The sequence below is a fragment of the Vigna angularis genome, chromosome 4 (assembly GCF_016808095.1).
Source record: "Vigna angularis cultivar LongXiaoDou No.4 chromosome 4, ASM1680809v1, whole genome shotgun sequence".
Classification (NCBI taxonomy): Eukaryota; Viridiplantae; Streptophyta; class Magnoliopsida; order Fabales; family Fabaceae; genus Vigna; species Vigna angularis.
In genome coordinates this window covers 1,875,249-1,898,635 of record NC_068973.1, presented here as the reverse complement: position 1 = coordinate 1,898,635, position 23,387 = coordinate 1,875,249, and the positions used below count along the sequence as shown (strand labels likewise).

The 23,387-nt window shown below is 34.2% G+C and overlaps 3 protein-coding genes across 4 annotated transcripts; 1 reads left to right on the top strand and 2 right to left on the bottom strand.

Moving 5' to 3' along the window:
• Positions 1-1,324: 1,324 nt before the first annotated feature.
• Positions 1,325-5,276, top strand: LOC108321142 (eukaryotic initiation factor 4A-3). Its single transcript, XM_017552803.2, has 8 exons — positions 1,325-1,786; positions 2,398-2,638; positions 2,738-2,818; positions 3,640-3,747; positions 3,829-3,948; positions 4,081-4,248; positions 4,594-4,680; positions 4,905-5,276. The coding sequence occupies exons 1-8, from the start codon at positions 1,485-1,487 to the stop codon at positions 5,016-5,018; spliced, it is 1,221 nt and encodes a 406-aa protein (XP_017408292.1). The 5' UTR covers positions 1,325-1,484; the 3' UTR covers positions 5,019-5,276.
• A 3,830-nt stretch (positions 5,277-9,106) lies between these two features.
• Positions 9,107-10,402, bottom strand: LOC108321059 (uncharacterized). The gene has a single exon (XM_017552703.1). The coding sequence runs from the start codon at positions 10,400-10,402 to the stop codon at positions 9,107-9,109; it is 1,296 nt and encodes a 431-aa protein (XP_017408192.1).
• Positions 10,403-15,808: 5,406 nt separating this feature from the next.
• On the bottom strand, positions 15,809-21,032 carry LOC108321113 (protein RGF1 INDUCIBLE TRANSCRIPTION FACTOR 1). 2 transcript variants are annotated; one of them, XM_017552762.2, is made up of 4 exons: positions 20,470-21,027; positions 18,787-18,861; positions 18,373-18,513; positions 15,809-16,517 (listed from the first exon to the last, which is right to left on the bottom strand). In XM_017552762.2, exons 1-4 carry the CDS (start codon positions 20,701-20,703, stop codon positions 16,215-16,217), a joined length of 753 nt encoding a protein of 250 aa, XP_017408251.1. In that variant the 5' UTR covers positions 20,704-21,027; the 3' UTR covers positions 15,809-16,214. The 2 variants fall into 2 exon arrangements, with proteins under 2 accessions (XP_017408251.1, XP_052732748.1); XM_052876788.1 differs by lacking the exon at positions 18,787-18,861 and having other exon boundaries at positions 20,470-21,032.
• Between the last annotated feature and the right edge of the window lie 2,355 nt (positions 21,033-23,387).

Genomic DNA, 23,387 nt, shown 5'->3' with positions numbered 1-23,387 from the left:
AATATTTCAATTTTTTACTCTTTACAAACTTTTTTACAATTAAATATAACATTAACAAATAACATTTTATATTACTTTAATAACTAGGGGCATTTTGGTAATCTTTATTTTTTACCAATTATACAAAATTTTTAAATCTGTCACATCAATCAAATCCTACACTAATTCTCACAAACTTTACTTCCAAATCCACTCTCAATTACCTTCAAATCTACTCAAACAAACAACAAAAACTTTACCCTCAAATTCACTCAATCACTCTCCCCCAAATCATCTCCCACAAATCTACACATGTGAACAAAGCCTAAGGCTGTGTTCGTATGGAGGGATTTACTGTTAAGAAAGATGGATATGCGAGTGACATGGTTGTTCGTTTGTAACGATTTGAGAGTAATTACGAGCGATGATTTGCGGGATTGAAGAGAGATTATATATTCGCAGAGAAGAGGAGATTTGCAGGTAAAGAATGAAGTTTTACAATATTATCCTTTCTCGTGACTTTGCACATAAAACTATTCATTTATGAGATAACTTCTATGATTGGTCAAAACGATGATGAGATGCAAGAAACTGAGACTCACTCCTTGTATATTATTATTATATACAACTAATAATAATAATAAAATAATAATAATAATAATAATGCAATTTATTTTCATCTAAAAAATTAATTTTTTTTTTGTATAATATTAAATATAATTTTAATAATTAATATTAATTTTTTACTCTTTATAAACTCTTTACAATTAAATGTAACATTAACAATTATAATTTTATATTACATTAATAACTAAGGACATTTTGGTAATCTTCAATTTCTATCAATTAAACAAATATTTTTTATATGTCACATCAATCAAATCCTAAACTAATTCTCACAAATTTTACTTTCAAATCTACTCTCAATTACCCACAAATCCACTCAAAAAAACAAAAAAAAAAATTACCCTCAAATCCATTAAAATCATCTTCCCCAAATCATCTCTCCTAAATCATCTTCCCTGAATCACTACAAAAGAACAAATCCTAAATGAGATAAAATTTCCCAATTATTTTATCTTATTTTTATCAATACCATATCTTATTATATCTATACTATCAAATAGGTCTACGAATATTGTCGATTAAACCTTTGATAGAAATAACTATTTTTTATTAATTCGGTGTATTAAGTTTAATTTATTTTTATAAAAACAATAATGTGTATGTAGAAATATTTTAATTTTAAAAATAAAAAAATGGTCCTCTAACTTAAGAAAGGGTTAATTATAATCACATGTAGCCTAAAATTATATAGTGAAACTGAGGATAAAGCTGAAGCAGACTCAACAAAAAGGTTACGTTATGTTATGGGCCACACGCATTATAATATAGGTTTGAACCTGACTTAGGGCTGCAGCACTGTGAACTCATCTCCCAAATTTTCGTTGCCTCCTACCACTCTCTCCAACCCAAACCAAATCGTAGTGCGGCGGCGGCGGGCGATGGCAACAACGTCGGTGGTGCCGGCGAACCGGCGGAGGGCGGTGAACGCGGCGGAGGAATTGGACTTCGAGACGACGGAGGGTGTGAAAGCGATCGCGAGCTTCGAGGAGATGGGGATAAAGGACGATCTGCTCCGTGGAATCTACCAGTACGGCTTCGAGAAGCCCTCTGCCATTCAGCAACGGGCCGTCACGCCAATCATTCAGGGCCGTGACGTTATCGCCCAGGCTCAATCCGGAACCGGCAAAACCTCCATGATTGCCCTCACCGTTTGCCAGGTTGTCGATACCTCCGTCAGAGAGTAAGTAACCTTCGTTTCTTCTGTTTTATTTGCCCTCTCTTTGTTACCAGAGTTTGAATTTCTAGGTTAGGGTTTTTCACGGTTTCGTCGCCGTTTTCGGTATTCCTGGGAATTGTTAACGGACAATGGGTATTAGTGTGGTGTTGAGATAGGTTCGAGATTTTAAACTGCCTATGCAGCTGAAATTGCAGTCACAGACGGCAAAAACCTTGACGTTGCGACTGAAATTGTGTTTGTTTGTAGGCGTATTTTGAAAAGCTTGTTCGTGGCAAACAAGAGACTTTGGTTAGGTGCTGATAGAGGGTTAATTTTTGAGTTTAAGGGAATATTCTGAAAATTAAGATTCTTTTCTTAAGAATGGAAGGAATGAAATTGATAGGTTGTCCAGAACTGTTCGGATTATTCATTTTGAGAGGATTGAGTAACAACGTAAATTTAAAAATGAAAACTGTTGTTTGTGTCATTTTCCTACGGAAGCCTCCACCCAACCTACTCTAAGAATGTTTGTTCAAGTTGTATGTGTGTGTGTTTTTCTTCTGACTGAGTGTATTATCTTTTAGAGTTTGTTGACTAAGTATTTATTTAGGGTTATTGTTTTGTTATTTTTGAAGGGTTCAGGCTTTGATATTATCACCAACAAGGGAACTGGCCTCTCAGACTGAGAAGGTTATATTGGCTATTGGGGATTTCATTAACATACAGGCACATGCTTGCATTGGAGGTAAAAGTGTGGGTGAGGATATTAGGAAACTTGAGTATGGAGTTCATGTGGTGTCCGGAACTCCTGGCCGAGTCTGTGACATGATCAAGAGGAGAACATTGCGCACGAGGGCTATCAAGATGCTAGTTCTGGTGAGTTCATTGCTTCCACTTGTGAATAGTTGGTTTCAAATTTATTTTGTTTTCATGTGTCTAGGACTTTCATATATATCTTTTTCCTTTTGGTAACAGGACGAATCTGATGAGATGTTGAGCAGAGGATTTAAAGACCAAATTTATGATGTGTATAGATATCTCCCCCCTGACCTTCAGGTTCTGTTTCCCTTGTTGTCCTCTTTTCTATTAATGTGTACGAGTTTTGGAATCAAATTTCTGCAATTGTTGAGGTGCATAGTAGTAGTTAATTTTGGGCAACCGTTTACCAGAGAAGAATAACAAATATTGTTTGGGTTCATGATAAAATTTATGACAAGTTCTTATGTTATAAAAGCTTGTTGAATAAGTTCATATCTTGTACTCAACCACACTCTAAGTTGCTTCACTATAGCCTAAGGAATGGCAATGAAAAAAATGACATTGAAGCAAAAACCATAATTCCAATTCAGAATAACTTTGCCATCAAATAGGGATATGGGAGGTGTGCTGTGAATGAATGTCTGTTAGAAAACTGACATCATTTAGAAGTGTGACATTGATGGGGAAAGAAACTGTGGCCAGAATTCAAGGATAAATGGAGAATGGGGGTTCTGAAGCCTCTTTTTGTAAATTTTGTTTGTTTACAATTTCCAGTTAGTTCAACTTTTCATTTCATTAAAAACTATGTACCTAAAATCAATGACGTTAAAATTTAAGTCAATAACTAAATAGTGGGGCTTCTGCTTTTGATCACAGTAAGTGGCCAGCACTGATCATTTGATTGTTACACAATTCATAAATTAACTAGCTAGGTGAGTTTATTTTATAACTTAATTGGATGCATCTGCAGGAACCCTAGTCTATGTTATTGAAGTGATTCGTATTCATATTGCTCAAACTGCATTCTCGTGGATCATTGTTGTTTGGATTCTTTTGAAGCCTGATTAATGTTGTAAAGTATATTGTAGTGTTTGAATAACCGAGTTTTAACTGTGTAGGTTAACTTGATTTCTGCTACCCTTCCTCATGAAATACTCGAAATGACAAACAAATTCATGACCGATCCTGTAAGGATCCTTGTAAAACGTGATGAATTGACATTAGAGGTAAGCAAGCATTTTTCATATTCTTATTGGTGCTTGATTTTAAATGGATATTGATGCAATTGCCCCACTCTACGATTACAGGGCATCAAACAATTTTTTGTTGCAGTCGAAAGGGAGGAGTGGAAGTTTGATACCCTGTGTGATCTTTATGATACACTCACCATCACTCAAGCTGTTATATTCTGTAACACCAAGCGGAAGGTACATGAGAACTGTCAAACATTTCCTACTAGGATAGGCCATCACTTCAATCACACTGAATAATTGTTTTTTGGATTGTATACCATCCGTCTCTGTTTGCTTGTTATGATAGTTTCTATCCTGTTGGTACAGGTTGACTGGTTAACTGAAAAAATGCGTAACAATAATTTCACTGTCTCATCAATGCATGGTGACATGCCTCAGAAAGAAAGAGATGCTATTATGGGAGAATTTCGTGCTGGAACAACTCGGGTACTAATAACAACTGATGTTTGGGCCCGTGGTCTTGATGTACAGCAGGCAAGTTGTGGTGTCGGTCTTTCTTGTATTTACTTTCCTTTGTTTTATCTGCTGTAGAATAAGATAAATTCACATCATTTATATCCGAAATGTGTGGGTATGTGATAATATGTCATGAGTCAATAACCCTATTCTTGGTTGCTTATATTGGCTTTTTGTTTTTGTTCTTAATAAATTCAATTGAATGTTGATCAATATTCAACTGATGGAGGAATATTGATAACCAAGTTGATCAATATCAACTGAAATATATTTAGAAATTCTATTGTTAATTAATGTTGAACTGTATGTACATGATGGAGGAATTAATCGCTGATATTGTCATGCATTTACTTTTGTTATCAGGTGTCTCTAGTTATCAATTATGACCTTCCAAACAATCGAGAGCTTTACATTCATCGAATTGGTCGCTCTGGACGTTTTGGGCGAAAGGTACTGGGAACGTTTAAATAGTTGAAGTAATGTTGTTTGTTTAGTTAAATTTTTATATGAAAAACTTTGTTTTTGCACTAAAACAAATTTGAGAGATTATCTACTGTTTCGTGGTCGTAGTACTCTTTGTTTCCGTTTGATTGCATGTTCTTTTTGCCATTTACTCTTGTCTGTCTTATATAATATATATTACTACTTGTAATTGGTCCAATCATGGTTTGCAGGGTGTTGCAATAAATTTTGTGAAGAGTGATGACATCAAGATCTTGAGAGACATTGAGCAATACTACAGTACTCAGATTGATGAAATGCCAATGAATGTTGCTGATCTTATATAATATTCCTCGCGGTCGTCTGGGTGGAGTGGGTTTATCATACCTTGTGGTAGGGAATAGTGTTTGAATGTGGTTTCTTGCTGGAATGCATTCGTGATGCTCTTGTAAACATTGACATTTGGTCACATTAGAGTTTTTACCAGAGTGATTGACTGTACCTGAGTTAGTGTTTTCTTTCTGATGAGGTTGAGAATTGAGATTAATGTGTAAATTGTGTTGAGACGTTTCATCTAATGTATTACTCTTGATATTGAATTTGTATTTACGCTTCAAAAGACATTTCATACCTGATTTTTTTTTTAATTATTCAGCCCATTTACGGGCACATAGAGTTTACTGTAGTTGTCTTATTATAGCTGCCAAGAAGTGGGGATCAAGAAACCTCGTATCGAGTTGCTGTGACTCTGATTTCGAATTGAATGACTTTGGTGAATGGATAGTGAAATTCTTGGAATGACTGCAACGAATGAGGGTATGACTTTGGAATTTCGAGAGACTCAAAATCTATCTCCCTCAAATAGTATCCACATCCTCCCAAAATCAGTCATTCAATTTAGTATTTTTTTATCCTCTCATCCCTCACAAATAGGGATGGATACCTATTTTAATTGGGCTGTCTTACAAGCAACTTATTAAAAGTAAAACGTAGTAGCTTCCACGTTTTTGACTGAAATTGATGGAAAAACATGAATTGACGCCATAGGGAAAACTCAAGAACTTCTGAAACTCTTGTGTTGCTTCTGACCGACTAGTGCATTAAAGATTTAAATTAATAACTCAATGTAAGGGACACAAGTGAAAGACAGGAATTAATTTTGCGCAACCAACACGTGTGATGACCACTGAAACATGTACTCACTCAAAGTATATCACTACAAAATTAGACATAACATGTAACTATATGGGTCAATAATTCCTTTCATTGAATCCAAATCAAAACAATTATTCTCTCAACATATGTAAAATAAAATTATTGAAGTAGGGTAGGATCTCAGACCCATAAGGCCCTTTTGTAAAACTTTAATAATAATGTGACCGTGAGATTAAAAAAATAAATTAAAACTTACTGTTATCAAGAAGATGACCTAAGGACATACACAGAATCGAGAATCGGGGCTGTTTCTTTCTGCACCCTATAAAATTTCTCCATGTATCCCATTATTTTTTATTTTATTTTCTGAACTAAATCAATTCTAGAAACCTTTTTCCTAAAAACTCTCACCACTTATATTCTGGAAAAATGTTTCCATAATTGATTTAATAGATTCAGGAAAATAAAATCCAAAGTAATAGGGTGTAGAGAGAATTTTGATAGGTGCAAATCGAAGTAGCATCTTTCTCGGATACCGACTTTTGGGCCCAATAACATGGAAAGGCCATGAGTGTTACTCCTTCTACCACCATACATTGTTTTCTACACTTTTCCAAATTTTTTTTAATCATAAAAGTATCTTTATTTACTTTTACCCTTTACCTTTTTTACCTTTTTTTTAAAATTCTAATTTTTTACTCTCTTATTCACTTAGGCACATCACATCCCCACCCCCACACTCTTACTTTCTCTCTTCCTCTCTCATTCTTCTATCTCTCTTTCCCTAAATTCTTATCTTCCTCTTTTTCCAATTTATCATTTCTGTCAATGTTCTCTTCTCCTTTGCTTGATTCATGCTGGTGCTTGGTTGGTGGTGGGTTTTCCTTGATTTATGGTAGATTCATGGTGTTGTAGGGTTTGGTGCTTCCTTTATTGTTGTCTCCAATATAGGTTAATGATTCTATATGCGCCTCTGTTTGTGTTTACTTTATTGTTGCTTAAAAGGATTTTTTTTTTTTTACTTTTTAGTTTATTAACTTATTGATTTGTAAATTAATTTTTAAATACTTTTAGAGTTAAGTAATTATATTTTAACTATAATTATATTGTAAGTAAATTATGTATTTATAATTAAATTAATTTTGTTTTATTTAATAAATTAATTATTATTAATTTAATTAAAGTTAATTGATTTTGTTTTGAATTGTTTTATTTTCAAAAAGAACAATTACAGGAAAAGGAAAAGAAGAAAAACTATAACGTTTTTTAAACAAAAATGCAGGAACACCGTGTTGTGGTGGGAGTAACGCTCAAAGTCCATCTCACGGTAAACACTTCACTTGTTCTCCCTTTTACTTCCCATTCATTATTTTCTATCAGTGTAATGAAAATTTGTTTACCCTAATCATATTTTTCTAGAGGACCAAAGATATACTTTATAATATTAGCAGAACAAACGCATTAGAAGTTGTCATGATAAAAATATCTAAAATATCTACGCTTCTATACATTACATTTGCTATATGCATTTTTATATTTTCAAAATAGTTTGATATTTTGTTGTCTATACTAAAAAAAAAAAAAATTGTTTCTGCCGAACTGGAACGGGGAAGACTCCTGCCGCCACAGCCCTGAAACACTCCTTCTCCTCACTTCTACGCGTCTCTTCCTGTTGCCGGTCTCTGGTGCAATGGGGGGTGGACCTGCAATGAAAAACTCAGACGCTCAAGTCAGAATGGGTTTTTATTAGTATATCATTCTTATCAGAATAGATGCATACCTTCTCTTCTTTTCTGATTTTAGGGAATATTCCCTAATCATTCTTTTATGCCCTGTCCACTGAGAAGGTAATGATGGGATTTAGTAATGGCTGGCGCACTAGAGGTGGAGGGACCCTCCACTCGCAGCTGCTACCCTTTTAGGTGAACGGGAGACCCCACCACTTTCTCCTTCAATTATTTACCAATCACTCATGGGAGCATTCGATCATTATCTTCTCAGTTGTTTATCGAGGCTGATCGGTGAAGACTTGTCGAGACCGACCGCGTAACACCTTGTCAAGACAGACTTGTCGAGACTGACCGCGTGATACCACGTCGAGACCGAGCGGAAGGCTTGTCGAGACCGACCGCGTGAGATCATGTCGAAACCGAGCAGATGGCCTGTCGAGACCGATCGCGTGAGGTCATGTCGAGACCGAGCGGAAGGCTTATCGAGACCGACCGCGTGAGGTCATGTCGAGACCGAGCGGAAGGCTTGTCGAGACCGACCGCGTGAGGTCATGACGAGGCTGATCGGTGAAGGCTTGTCGAGACCGACCGCGTAACACCTTGTCAAGACAGACTTGTCGAGACTGACCGCGTGATACCACGTCGAGACCGAGCGGAAGGCTTGTCGAGACCGACCACGTGAGATCATGTCGAGACCGAGCGGATGGCCTGTCGAGACCGATCGCGTGAGGTCATGTCGAGACCGAGCGGAAGGTTTGTCGAGACCGACCGCGTGAGGTCATGTCGAGGCCGAGCGGAAGGCTTGTCGAGACCGACCGCGTGAGGTCATGTCGAGACTGAGCGGAAGGCTTGTCGAGACCGACCGCGTGAGACCCTATCGAGAAGAGAGCTTTGTCGAGACCCAAGCTTTGTCGAGACCCATAGTAACATAAGCCCCCCAAGTCTGAGTTAAGCGTTTGGTTTTTAGCCGAACGGTTAACTATAAGACTTATGAGTTTGAGATTTGCTGCCCTTGTTTTAAAGAGTTTGATTTTGGTGCTTCAATTTGTTTAGAGTTTACCTCTTATCCGAGCGGGATTTACCGTCGGTCTTCAAATATTTATAGAGGAGTTTACCTCTTATCCGAGCGGGATTTACCGTCGGTCTTCAAATATTTATACAGGAGTTTACCTCTTATCCGAGTGGGATTTACCGTCGGTTTTCAAATATTTATAGAGGAGTTTACCTCTTATTCGAGCGGGATTTACCGTCGGTCTTCAAATATTTATAGAGGAGTTTACCTCTTATCCGAGCGGGATTTACCGTCGGTCTTCAAATATTTATAGAGGAGTTTACCTCTTATCCGATCGGGATTTACCGTCGGTCTTCAAATATTTATAGAGGAGTTTACCTCTTATCCGCTTTCATTGAATATGATTTTATTTAGCCTCTTCGGGAGCAATTGATCGTCCTCAATTAGGTTCTTATAAAAGCGTAAGTTAATAACAGAAGCATGAATCAAATGAGACCGAATTTAAACATGACAATAGTAAAATTGTTGATACTTCTTTTTAGTTAATCACTCCACGAAGCGACGGTTCCCGACTACGACTGGGACTGCGACTATAGCCATGCCGTCGTTCGTCTTTCCTGCTCGACCGATCGGGGTTCCTTCTCGAATATCCCTCCTTAGGGGGGTCGTGTCTTGCTTCCTTTATATACCTTCGTAGATATCCTGCCCGGATAAGACTCTCTATTTCATTTTTTAACGTGATGCAGTCTTCTGTATTATGTCCATGATTTTGGTGATATCGGCAACTTCTTCTTTCGTCTGCATTTCTTGGAGATGACTTCCTTAAAGGTGTGATAAGTTCCGCTCTAAAGGCTTCTTCAAGAACCTTTGCTCTGGGTGCATTGAGTGTCGTATAATGGTGAAACTTGAATGGCCTGGGAAACTCTCTATTCTTATCGTTGTTGCCGAACGGTCGTTTACCGTCTTTTCCACTTCCGCCTGTATCTCCTTCTTGCTGTCGCTTCTTCTGCGACAAACGCATTTCCTCCATTCGGATGAATTCAGCTGCTCGGTCTTGGAGTTCCTCCATCGTTTTCGGCGGTCGTGCATACAATTTCTCCGCAAAATATCCTGGTCTCATACACGAAGGCAGATTATTAATAATAAAAGATTGATCTACCTCTCTAACTCGTCGCGTGGTTTCAGTATATCTCTTCATAAAGGCCTTCAAAGTTTCTCCTTTCTCCTGCTTAGTGTTTATTAAATCCACTGGTGTTACCTCCTGTTTTCGATTGGACGCATATTGTCTCTTAAAGAGGTCTTCCACAGTAGCGAAGCAATCCACTGAGTTGGGAGGAAGAGTATGGTACCATTCCAAGGCCTCTTCCTTTAGTGACAATGAGAATGCTCTACACATGATAGGGTCGCTGTCTGTATAGAATGCCATTGAATTACTGAACGTTCTTAAATGGTTGTCCGGATCAGCCGAACCATCATACTTATCTAATACGGGGGGAGTCCTTTCAGGCATTGGCGTCTGCATGATTGTTATCGTGAAAGGCAATAGACTGGTTGGTCGGGCGACCTGCAAGGGTGTCGGTTCCCTTTTAGTCCGACCGTTCGGACTGACACGATTGTGGCTTGCCTCATTGGCGTTTTCCCGATTCGAGGCGGACCGCTCGGGAGGTCCCCGTTCGGCCCTTAGCGCCCTCATCTCCCCCTCATGCTTCCGCCGCATCTCTTGCTGAGTGTGTGCCTGCGCTTGTATAATCTGCGCCTGCGCTTCAATCTGGGCATGCAACTCTCTTATTAAATCTCTGGTACTCTGCTCCTCCATATTTCTTGTGGTTACCATTGGGTGTCTTCAATCTCTGGTTTTATGTGGTTTCATGTGGATGCCACTCGTTCCCCACAGACGGCGCCAAAATGTTTCTGCCGAACTGGAACGGGGAAGACTCATGCCGCCACAGCCCTGAAACACTCCTTCTCCTCACTTCTACGCGTCTCTTCCTGCTGCCGGTCTCTGGTGCAATGGGGGGTGGACCTACAATGAAAAACTCCGCCGCTCAAGTCAGAATGGGTTTTTATTAGTATATCATTCTTATCAGAATAGATGCATACCTTCTCTTCTTTTCTGATTTTAGGGAATATTCCCTAATCATTCTTTTATGCCCTGTCCACTTAGAAGGTAATGATGGGATTTAGTAATGGCTGGCGCACTAGAGATGGAGGGACCCTCCACTCGCAGCTGCTACCCTTTTAGGTGAACGGGAGACCCCACCACTTTCTCCTTCAATTATTTGCCAATCACTCATGGGAGCATTCGATCATTATCTTCTCAGTTGTTTATCGAGGCTGATCGGTGAAGACTTGTCGAGACCGACCGCGTAACACCTTGTCAAGACAGACTTGTCGAGACTGACCGCGTGATACCACGTCGAGACCGAGCGGAAGGCTTGTCGAGACCGACCGCGTGAGATCATGTCGAGACCGAGCGGATGGCCTGTCGAGACCGATCGCGTGAGGTCATGTCGAGACCGAGCGGAAGGCTTGTCGAGACCGACCGCGTGAGGTCATGTCGAGACCGAGCGGAAGGCTTGTCGAGATCGACCGCGTGAGGTCATGACGAGGCTGATCGGTGAAGGCTTGTCGAGACCGACCGCGTAACACCTTGTCAAGACAGACTTGTCGAGACTGACCGCGTGATACCACGTCGAGACCGAGCGGAAGGCTTGTCAAGACCGACCGCGTGAGATCATGTAGAGACCGAGCGGATGGCGTGTCGAGACTGATCGCGTGAGGTCATGTCGAGACCGAGCGGAAGGCTTGTCGAAACCGACCGCGTGAGGTCATGTCGAGACCGAGCGGAAGGCTTGTCGAGACCGACCGCGTGAGGTCATGACAAGGCTGATCGGTGAAGGCTTGTCGAGACCGACCGCGTAACACCTTGTCAAGACAGACTTGTCGAGACTGACCGCGTGATACCACGTCGAGACCGAGCGGAAGGCTTGTCGAGACCGACCGCGTGAGATCATGTCGAGACCGAGCAGATGGCCTGTCGAGACCGATTATGTGAGGTCATGTCGAGACCGAGCGAAAGGTTTGTCGAGACCGACCGCATGAGGTCATGTCGAGACCGAGCGGAAGGCTTGTCGAGACCGACCGCGTGAGGTCATGTCGAGACTGAGCGGAAGGCTTGTCAAGACCGACCGCGTGAGACCCTGTTGAGAAGAGAGCTTTGTCGAGACCCAAGCTTTGTCGAGACCCATAGTAACAAAAATAAAAGTGGTAAAATTAATAGGAGTTTATCTTTTCTTCTATCTCATATTTTTTTACATGCATTTAACAAATCTATGGACAACACTAACTCTTTTTTTTTTTATGTGAGAAAAAAAAATCATCAAATACGTGTTAAAAAGATAGCTTGTGGAAGCAATTGTCATCATTGTTAAAAAGATAATTCAAATATAGGTTAGACTTCAATTTTCGACCTCCTAACTTTTGGGATGGACCGACCTTCTTGTTCATTGTGTCTTTTTAAATTAAAAATTAAAATATTTTTTAAATATTAATTTTCTGTATTATACTATTTCAAGATACAAATATGTAATAGTATTATATTTACCTGTTTTAATTATTAATTGTAACGTAATCATTTAAAAAATAAAGGTAATATTATTCTAATTTATCTAATTAAAGACATAAATTAATCAATTAAAAATTTACAAAATATTTATATAATTAAATATATATATATATATATATATATATATAATTTTAAAAAGATAGAAATTAAAGAAAAATTAACAGATTAGTCCACTGGCCCACCGACCTGTTCTTTGGTGGGACAAACTAAACTTTTAATCTGTTGTTTTTCTATGGTGACTCGGTTTATTCCATTCTATTTTTAGGGGCCAAAGAGTGGATCTTACAAATTCGTTTTGTCACCCTTCCTGAATCGCGATTTTACCAAATGTATTTTATTTTCTTTTTCTTGTAATTTTGTTTTACAAAAGTTATTTTTATTAATACACTACAATAAAATCATTAGATAACAACCAATCTTAGAGACAAAAATTATAATGACTAATAAATGCAGATTTATAAACTAAAAAATATTTATATTTAAAATAGTGTCTATTATGAACGAAAAATTATAATTAGTTGTGAATTAGACTTAAATTAGTCTCTAACATTAGCTAAAAAAAATTAGTGTTTAAATTAGTCTTTAAATTAATCATTATATACTTTTGTCTCTAAATTAGATTGTTATTCAATTTCTTTTGTAGGATGGTTTTACAAATATGAATATATGAATATTATATTTTTTTCAATATTAATCCTTGCGAGTATTGGAATTTTTATGTTAGGGATTTCTTACTGATAAAATGATGTTGGGAGAAAGTTATCACTATGTGGTTACAAGGTTAACTTATATTAGTTATATTTCATTTAGACATTGTATGAAGAGTACATGTAGATTTGACGATTCCTTAACATAATTTTCTTCTTTGGTGGCTTCACTTATTGGTTTCATTATCCCACCATCATTGATATATCCTGTAAAATACTATTATAATCTGAATAAACAATGATTATGGATTTGTAGATAGTTTTTCGGATATCAATTAAAATATAGAACTTTTTCATGCAGGAACTAAAGTTAACTATGAAGAATGATTTTAAACAAAAAAAAAATCAAATTCATGCACTTTCAATAATTTATATAATACTAAATAAATAAAAAATATTAAGAAGTTAAGGATAAGTTTTATTTAAGAAAATCTTTATGGTAGCCGTCACTGAAAACCTTAATTACTTCATAGACTAATAATAGTAAGAATGTGATATTAAATGTTTGAGTTATGTATATTCTATATGTTTGGGGAGGTTTTGATGAACAATGCCCTAGTAACATAGTAAAGTTTTTTCTAGAAAACATTGTAAAGTTTATAATATATAGTTATTTAAGATCCGTTGAAAGCTAGGTGGAATGTGTTATGACGTTAGCATAAATACCTAACATGCACGTACAATAGAAGATTGAAGGAAAAAATCTTATCTTTTAGTACTTATTTCTGCTGTATTCTATTCTTCTACAGATATAGCTTCCACCAATTCTCCATGCACCCTCATTACTCTCACTTTTCCATTATTCAAACCTTATTTTCTTCCAACATAAAGCCTCTGATGTAGTGTCTCTGTTATGCTAACATCAAAGAATACACACCATTTCTGTCTCAAACCTTTATATTTACAAATATATTTTTAATAAAAATTATAAGCATACACGTATGTGACTTAATATTAGGTCAACACCTATGTAGGTCACCGATTTAATTTTCCTAAACATATTTTACAGTAAGACAATTTTTAATAATATATGGTCTTATATTGTTATGTTATTTAAATATACGAGGTTGACTTTCATGACTGATTTATTAGACTTAATGGTTTAAGGGCGCAACACTTAGCCTAAGCCTAAGCCTAAGCCTAATATAAGACAAGACGTGAAATTTATTATATGAATAACCTAACCTAACCTGATATTCATAGGATTATGTACTTGAAAACCAACTTTTGTCACTTAATGAGAAACGTAAATGTTTGAGAACAATCGTTTCAAAAGTTAAAAGTGTAAATAAATGTTCGTACCTAACTTTTTATACATTTAGCCTATTCAGATAATGGCGTTTCGACCTTTAATTACTTAGAATGAAAAGTTGACAATCAAATTTATAAAGGGCTGGGTTAAGCTTTCACAGTTGTAGATGTGTTTGTTGAATAATTAAGAAAAATAAAATGGTTAAATATTTTTTAATTTTTAAATTTTACTGCATAATTGAATTTGGTCTATATCTTAAACTTTGATATAATTTCATTTTCAAATTTTAAAAATAAATAAATATAGTGTAATTGAATAAAATGTTTTTAACTCATCAAACTATATTTTAGATTGACGTTTTAGTTATTTACACAGGTTATAATTAGTCTAAAAAAACCTTTAATGTATAAAAAATAACCAATATAATTAGATTAAGAAAATTATATTAATTTATTTTTAAAATTTAGATAAAAATATATTTAAAAAAAAACTTGGGAGTGATAAAGATCTTTTTGTCCACAAAGAACCTTGAAGAACGAGGCGAAACGTTCAAATAAGAATATTTCATGAAGATGAATATCATCTAATAACGTTTTTTATACTCGAGTTTGATCCTGCCATTCTTCACTCAGCCCTTGTTATTTGTAAGTTTAACGTCTTTAATCGACGGTGATAAAATAAGCGCACTTGGTAATAGGAGAAGGACTATAAACAACGTGTTTATTTACAGACATACATGCCACGTGTGCGTCAACTAGGGTACGTGTATAATATAAGTAACAACATCATGGAATTCGGTCTAAGAAACAGTAATAAGAAGTTTATAAGTAAACTTGATCTGTTACCCTGTTTTCGTCAAATGGGTAAAGCCGATGTTTAACGAGAATTTTACAATGACATTTAACGAAGTTGATAGACAGTAGGGTATTTCTACAAATTCACCAAAACATGAAAACAGAAGAATATTTTAAAATATTGGATCAAATGAAAGAAACGGTGAATTCTTTCACTTTCAGGTCAACTGTGCAAACCGGCCTAAACTGTTAATGGGGTTATAGCTTCCTTTACCTTTATATTTCGTTAGAACTTTTACATATAGGTCAACCTCTTGGGGAGTTTAGTTTTGTAGGTTATTTTTTATTTTTTAATAAATAATATTAATTAGTATGTCTTCTTACTAGGAATCACGAGGTGAAATAACAAAAAGGTAAAGGTACTGTGACTGTGCCCTAGAACCTTCGAGCCTAAGATCCTATTACAAGAACCTCTTCCCCAGAAATTATGTTTAGAGAAAAAGCTACTTTATGTGTAACTTAAAACCATTGTCATCTTCCCTTCAATTACAATAGGATTTTCTTTACCAGTGAAGTCACCATCCCAAGTCAGACTAGGATCTAGTTTTAAAAGTTCTTTCAAAAGTACAGTTGCAGATAATCACCCGCTACAATACAATATCTCCTTCAACAATTTTAAACTTAATATACCATTCTTCTACCACTGTTAAGAATATTAAGTGTGTGATCTTTCTATATTAATCAACAGTGTTACAATCATAAAACTCAAAAGTCTTCTGATATCAGAAGATCAAATGGAGCACCACTTCGTATGAGTTCAAGCATTTTGAAAAGTCATTAATGAAAAACCAGACACAGAATATAAGATAAGGTGTTTTCCATTTATACAACACATCTGATAAACACTGCATGAGCCAAATTTCCATGGCATCCAATACAAAATCGGTGGTTTCAACAACCGCCAAAGATGACAATGGAGAATCCTAACCCTGCATCATGCATCATGCACATACCATACCTTCATTCATTCATAAAACAGCCCTTAAAACTGACCACGCCCTTAAAATCTACTAAAGAAAGCACATATTAATACATATAGTTTTTTTTTTACCATACATATATGACAAATAATAATTAAAACCCGGATATTTATTGTGGCCATAGCTTTATACTAATTAATAGTAATAATAATAATATATTATTAACTAAAATTTGAGGATTTTTATTATTATAATGATGATGATAATAATATAGAAGGTGGTGGTGATTCAGGAGAGGGGGGCCCTGTGAGGGGCACCCTTTCTTCTACTGCCAAGAGAAAGGACGATCCCTGGAAGGAAGGTGTTGCCCTTGCCCTTCTTCACGTTGTTATTAGGTTCACATGAAATTACGGAATTGCTGGTGGCCTCAGTGTTGGAGTAAGAGGAGCTAGGGGCAATCTGGGTATCTTCATCAGTTACCTCTGAACCATCCACTCTTAAACCCTCGAACTGCGATATTGCAAAATCAGATTCATCGAATCGATGTAAAATGTTTGACAAGCTTTGACCCGCGTACACCATGTAATCAACCTGCACTTTTTCATCGTTTTACGATTAAACATGCATTTTTCATCTAACAATGTAACCCATTGTTTTGTTTAGAGTAAATAACATATTCCCATTTGTAGTGACATGCATGTATATGTTACGAATGATGGTTTGACATTTGTAGCAGACATTGGTGAGATGGATGATAATGAAGAAGCAGGTTCTGCGACATGCAGGTGATATTGGAGGCAAGCATAGGAAGTAGGGCTAGGGTGGTGTTATGGTTTTGCATGTGTTTGGTCAGATTGAGTGTTTAAAAATGTCATGTTTTTTTAATAATGTTTTTATGGGATGGGTAAAAGGTCTTGGAACTTATTAAGCATGGGTTCTGGTGATGAAGTGGAGTCAAGGGTCTTTCCTTTTTGATGATTGGTTAATCAATCCAATGGTCTGCATTGGTAAATGTTATATAAAATTGTCATTGGTGTATGGATTATCATTCACCTAATATTCTTTCAATGCAGTAGTAAATCTTTCTTATTCACATCAATGAAAAAAATTAGTGTTTGAAATAATTATATGAATATTATTATTATTATTATTACAATCTTACATTCACCTTTTCACTTGCTTATTAAGGATCACATCAACTATTTTTTATATCACCGACAAAATTTTAAAGCATTTTCATTTACTGAAAAGGATTCATTTACTAGTTAAATGACAAAAAATATAAGTATTGTTAGTATGCTAGGATCTTCAGAGAAAAATTATTTCCTTTAATATAGATTTTATTTAAAGAAAGTAAATTTTATATAAGACTACACTGATCATATCACATTAAATTTCTAATAATATTTAATAATGCATCAACAAGATATTATAGTTGTCCATATCAATGATATTATTTATTTAGTACAATACATCATAATTAATAAACTATTATTAATGTAGACAGACAACATTTATATTAGTAGTTTTTTTTTATATTTAAATGCAATAACAATTAAGGTAATACAATGTGGCTAAAAAGTGACATCCAAAATTGATATAAAAATAGTTAATTAAAAAAGTTTTTGATGTATTAAAGTGTAATTTTGTTTTGCATTGTTCTGCTTACTTTTTCCCGTTTTCTTATGAGGGCAATGTTTGTGGTGGAGTGAGAAAAAGGGAAAGACAGAAAGAAGAAAGGAGAAAGGTAATGAATGACGTAATAAAAAAATGGTGGTAAGAAGAAGCAAAAGATATGCAATGAAAAGTGATGGAGAAAATCAAAACCATTTCTTCTAAACAAAGGAAATTAGAAGATTTTGAAAGTGACTTGAATATAAATGTGAAAGAAAAATACTTTTATCAGTTTCACAAATGCCATCCAATAGGGTAATTTTATTTACCCAAATAAGGACCCTTGCAAATTTCATAGATCAAATCCTATCATATAGATTTCTATTTTTTTCTCTCTTTCTTCCTTCTTTTTTCTACCATCAAGTGATCCATGTCCCCCATATTGGTGTTTCTTTGCCAAGAAAGAAATGAAAATTCTTTTTCATCTCCCTTAGACATTCCCATTTTGCTATATTTACTTATGCACTCAATAATTGGAATTGATGTTTTGTATCCTTTTATAATAAAACTGTGAACTAATAGTAATTAAGAAATGATCACTAACAAAGAGAGAGATAGAGAGAGAACCTAAGATTTGAATCCCTCACCAAACACACACATAGATTCCCTTACAAAACCTAGGTACCATTAGTCTTTATTTTAGAATAATCTATGTTGAAACATTTTACTTAACAAAAGTAAAACTTAATCATATGTTGACTGCTGATTTGTTTCAGGAAGTTTAAACCAAAAGAAGAAGAAAACAATAGTGTATGAGAAAAGTGATAAAAACCTTGCATGATAGAGAACAGAAATGAAATGGCTCCTGAAGAATCCTGTCACAAGTGAAGCAAGCATTGGCAGGACCTTTGCATGTCCTTGATTGTGGCCTCTGATTTAAGAATATTACTTTGGCACTGTTTATAGTATAGGGCTGCCATGTATCCAATACAAACAAAGAATGTCCATTTCAGTCTCATAATAATAACTAGGATTATTCTTTACACATAACAAAATCATTTTATGACTATTATTTTATCTAATTATTCCAACCTGAAATTATTCAGATATTAATTTATCAGTGCCACTTATTTATTTAATTGCATTTACTTTCTCGATGAAAATTAAAATGTATATTGGGCAACTCAATCATATATATAAATCTGCAAGCTTTTTCATGTTGTTCCTTGGCAGAAATTTGTCTGACCTGAATATTGGAACAATCAATGAGTTTTTCCAGATCATCTAATCGAATCACGTCGTGATAAACATACCTTCGCACCTGTGGCATGGTATTAGAGCCTCTCATTATTGATGATCTTCTTCAAACAAATGAGGTTAACTTTGAACAAGTAAAAATCAAATAAAGCAGCTATACTTTCCATATTTATGTCAGCAAAGTTAGCTCAAGTTTCTAGTAGCCTCCTTTATATCTCTCTTGTGTATTTTATTTTATCTGGGGTAAACTTAACTGTCAAGAGTTACTAGCACCATTAATGAAATGTGATATTTTTTGAGAGGGAAAGGGTAAATTGTGAGAAGTTAAAGGGATCTGGTTGTAAGAGAGGGTGTAAATCTTCCATGAATTCAAGGGGGCTAGAGAAAATAAATGAAGTGTGAAGTGGGAGAATAATTTGAGAGAAGTGGTGGGTACCTGTGCAAATTATTGAATAATGAGACACAGCATGAATTGGGAACCAGTGGGTCAAACTTTTCACTTTCAATGAAAGGAACAGCTGAGAAACCTTTGGAGGGAGAAATGGATAAAAAAGAGAGCTTCCATTAATGGGAAAGAAACCGAAACCAAAAAGGGAATCAAGGAAGACATGGTGAACCCTTATGGAAACCATGTATAAATATGCATAAACACAGATATGGGGAAACACCAAATAGAATGAGACAATATTGGTGAGTTCAACCACGCAATTACTCACCCAAACCAAAGACTACTTTTAAGTTTAGACAACAAAACTCAATTGCTGTTCTTTTTCTTTTTCAGATTATAAAAATACTAAAAAGAATCTGGCAGAAGAACCCTGTAATTCCATTGACCACTTCTTAGAAATCATTCAAAAGTGAAATTGCATGAACAAAGTTAAACTGATAATTTCAATTTGGTATCTTTTATTTCGTTATTTCCGTCATCTGCGGAAGAGAAAATTTAAGTTCACTCTTTTTTTGTTTTTTTTTGGTTGAGACTATTACAAGATTCCAGAAAAGGGATTTGAGTGAAATCTTGGCAGATAAGAACTGTATGAGAAGAGAAGAGCATCTTTGGGTGACCATGGAAATTGCTGTGTAATTCATCCGAAATCAGTAGCTGATTGATGGAATCAACTTTAGCACAGTGGAGAGAATTAAAAAAAGAAGACAAATTAAAGCAGAAGGTGGTGGTAGCTAGGTATTACGCATATCCTCCAAAGTTGCATGTGAGAGAAAGCAAATAAGGTGACAAAAAAGCAGTCTTCAAAGAGAGAATTTCGATAAAAACCCTGAGAGATCCAGCTGCATCTGAATGGAAAAAGTCGAAAGGCAAAAGCTCCCAAAATAGGAAAGAGTAAAAAGAAGAAGCTCAGAAGAAAATTCTAGAAAAAGGAGGAAATAGCTAGGAACAGGTAAAAGTCCAGGTGTTTGGAAATACCCATCAAACAATTGGAGGAGGCAGGAAAAGAGCGAACTTGGAAAGAAAAAAGAGGTTCACGTGAACAATCTGCACTTACCCTTTTGAAATTTGAAGGCGACAAGTTGAAAGGAAGAAGAAAAAAGGGTGAAGAAGCAGCAAAAATGGGAACTTTAAGGGATTACGAGAAGGAAAAGGAGAAGAAGAAGAAGAGAAAATAGAATGAAATTATGATGAGAATTGGAATGTAGTAATAGAATAATATAATACCTGGAGTAGAGGGTGAGAACGGTGGGAAGAGAGGCAGTGGGGGCAGATGCTAAGGCAACAGTGCAAGCAAAAGACGTTCTTCTCGTTCTTCCTGCGATCCTGGTGGACCCCACAGGCACCAAAGAATGTCTCAGCCATCAACCTCTCTAGCCATGCAGGTTTCTCATTCATGTCTCCCCCACCACAGGCTCTTGATGATGAGTATGTGCCCATGATGTCTCTCTCTCTCACCATGTTTTGAAATTCTCTCTCTCTTGAGTGTCTGAGATGATGATGATGATGAATGAATGAAAAGCCTTGGATGATGGATATTTATGAGTTGAGCCCTCTGCCTCTGTGCTAGCTAGCTACTTGCTTATGTCAACTGCTTGATGTTGATTTCTCTCTTTCTTTTTGATTTATTTGAAGAGAACCCTAGCAAAAACACATATCTCTCTGTATTATTCGATCTATTTATAGAAGAGGTTGGGTGAGAGAGAGAGAGAGAAAGAAAAGAAAGAGATGATGATGATGATAAATAATAAAAGGAGAGAGAAATGAATGGTTTTAATGGCGGGAAGACAGCCCACCAATCTGTACTGTCTGTGCATACTAACAATTTTTGCCCTCAGTCATCTGAGCACTCTCCACTCATTTATTAACTTCTTCTACTTTTACATTTGACCAAATGTCCTTACCACTTTACAACTAAATAGTATGTTTCTATAAATACATACATAAAAACCCTTTTCTTTCTTTTTCTTATTCTTCCTAACTAATGTAAATCAATCACTTTCTTAATTCATAATTAATTATTCAATTTTTTAATTAACATCTCAATTTAATTCAAATTTTAACTTTTATTTTTTAATTATATTTTTACTGTTCTATATTATAACTCCTGAATTTCAAAGTTGAATATGATAAAAAAGTATATATTTTTTTTCAACTAGAATATTTGTCAATCAAATTATCTTCATTTAATATGATAAAACCGATAAATTAAATTTTGATACTTTTTTCTAACAACGCATGCTTTATTCTTATTTATTAGTCCATAAAAGAATAAAACTTGATTTCCCAATCGAATTCCAATTTATCAATGATTATCTGTGCTATTCTTTTAAATAAAAAAACATGTACTCTACCTGAAATCTTGTGGGGGGGGGGGGGGGGTGCTAACGGAGAGTAATCAACAGAAATATAATAAAAATTTAATTTTATAGATATCAGTAAAACCAATAAAAATCCAAGAGTGTAAAATTATTATTATTATTATTATTATAATTATAAATTAAAATAATTTCTGTAAATAGCTTTTATCTTTTTAGAAAGATTTATAATTAAAAAAGTTAAGTTCAAAAAAATTATCAAATAAAAAAAATTAATTTTAAAAAATAATTACTTAAAAAATAAAACTAGTAAAATAATTATTGTAATTTAGGAAAGATATTCATTTTAAAAAATTGAATAAACATATGTAACCACAAAAAGAAATAATAACATTATTATTATTATAATTATAAAATTAAATATAAATAATTTTAATCACTTTAAATAGTTTTTTATTTATTTTGTACATACTTTTATAATTAAAAATAATTAAGTTTAAAAAAACAGTGAAATAAAAAGATAGTTAAATTCAAAAAATATTTACTTAAAAAATAAAAAAAATTATTTTAGTTAAAAAAATTATTTAAAAGATTTGAAAAATAAATATAAACACCAGAATCATTTATATAAATATAAATAGGTGTAAATAATAATTTTTTAATAAAATTTTGCTATCCATGATGTTAATAAAAAAAATTATAGATACTATTTTTTTTTTCTTATTTTCATATGTTAATTTTTCTACAAAGAAACGGTGATGCAAATAGTATCACTTAACCGACATGAAATGTTTATATTTTAAGAATATGTGAATAAACATAGTAGAGTGATTTATTTTGTATAAGTCAAAAATTTATGAGATCTTTTTAGAATGGTTTCATAGCATATGTCATTGCACATTTTAATTTCAATTTAATTCAATCATATATAAAAGACAAAGTTTTAAAATAAAATTGAAAAGCAATGTCCAAGTTATAAAATAGATGAAATTAAAATAAAGAATATGTACTTATGAGAGCTTAAAGTTACCTATTAGTTAATATAAAACTGATGTTTAAGTGTCTATATATAATATTATCTCTTTAAAATTTAAGAAATAATTAAATTATGATTGTATAAAGTTGAAATGTGTAAATCAAGCTCTTCCTATTTTAGAATTAGTATCTAAAAAATCATTTAAATATTTAACAAGTAGCTATTTTTTTTTTAATATTTTTTGTGGGTATGCAAAGGAAAATTAAATTATTGTATGTGTTGAGCCATACAATAATCTACTATCATATAATAAAATTTAAAATACATAATTTGAAAAAGTGAACCTCGTTTTTTTTCATTCATAGTTTAATTATATATATAACATTTACCATTTTCATTAAATTTTAATTATTTTATAATATTGACAATTTTCACTTAATAGAGCAATCAAAATCATAGCGTATAAAATTTATAAATATTTCACAAGAGTGTTTAAATAATTTAAAACACATAACACAGTTTTTTTAAATCATAAAATTGAATAACTAAATTATTGTTTTTAAGAATTATGAAAATATTTTGTACAATTAAATTTTGTTTGCTAAGAAGAAGAAATGGTGTAATTACATGTTCACTACCTCTAGTATGATACAAAATTTCGAAACAATCAACATCCAAAGTTATTAATTTATCACAAAAGTATCTAAAAAGAGGCTAACTAATAAAAATTGAGATTTTAGAGAAATAATATATAAATAAAAATAAAATTTCTTTTTTTTTGTCACCTATATAATTTAACTAAAGAAAAACATAATTCATCAGCTTTAAATTCTTTCTTCAAATATTTATAA

What these genes read in the sequence shown, in the direction of transcription:
- LOC108321142 (XM_017552803.2), top strand. Translation starts at nt 1,485, where the DNA reads ATGGCAACAACGTCGGTGGTGCCGGCGAACCGGCGGAGGGCGGTGAAC. An exon ending in GTGGTCTTGATGTACAGCAG is followed by an intron (nt 4,249 to 4,593) that starts GCAAGTTGTGGT and finishes TTTTGTTATCAG; the next exon opens with GTGTCTCTAGTTATCAATTA. An exon ending in CTGGACGTTTTGGGCGAAAG is followed by an intron (nt 4,681 to 4,904) that starts GTACTGGGAACG and finishes CATGGTTTGCAG; the next exon opens with GGTGTTGCAATAAATTTTGT.
- LOC108321059 (XM_017552703.1), bottom strand. Translation starts at nt 10,402, where the DNA reads ATGGTAACCACAAGAAATATGGAGGAGCAGAGTACCAGAGATTTAATA.
- LOC108321113 (XM_017552762.2), bottom strand. Translation starts at nt 20,703, where the DNA reads ATGGTGAGAGAGAGAGACATCATGGGCACATACTCATCATCAAGAGCC. An exon ending in GTTCTCACCCTCTACTCCAG is followed by an intron (nt 18,862 to 20,469) that starts GTATTATATTAT and finishes ACCATGCCACAG; the next exon opens with GTGCGAAGGTATGTTTATCA. An exon ending in TTGATTGTTCCAATATTCAG is followed by an intron (nt 18,514 to 18,786) that starts GTCAGACAAATT and finishes GATACATGGCAG; the next exon opens with CCCTATACTATAAACAGTGC.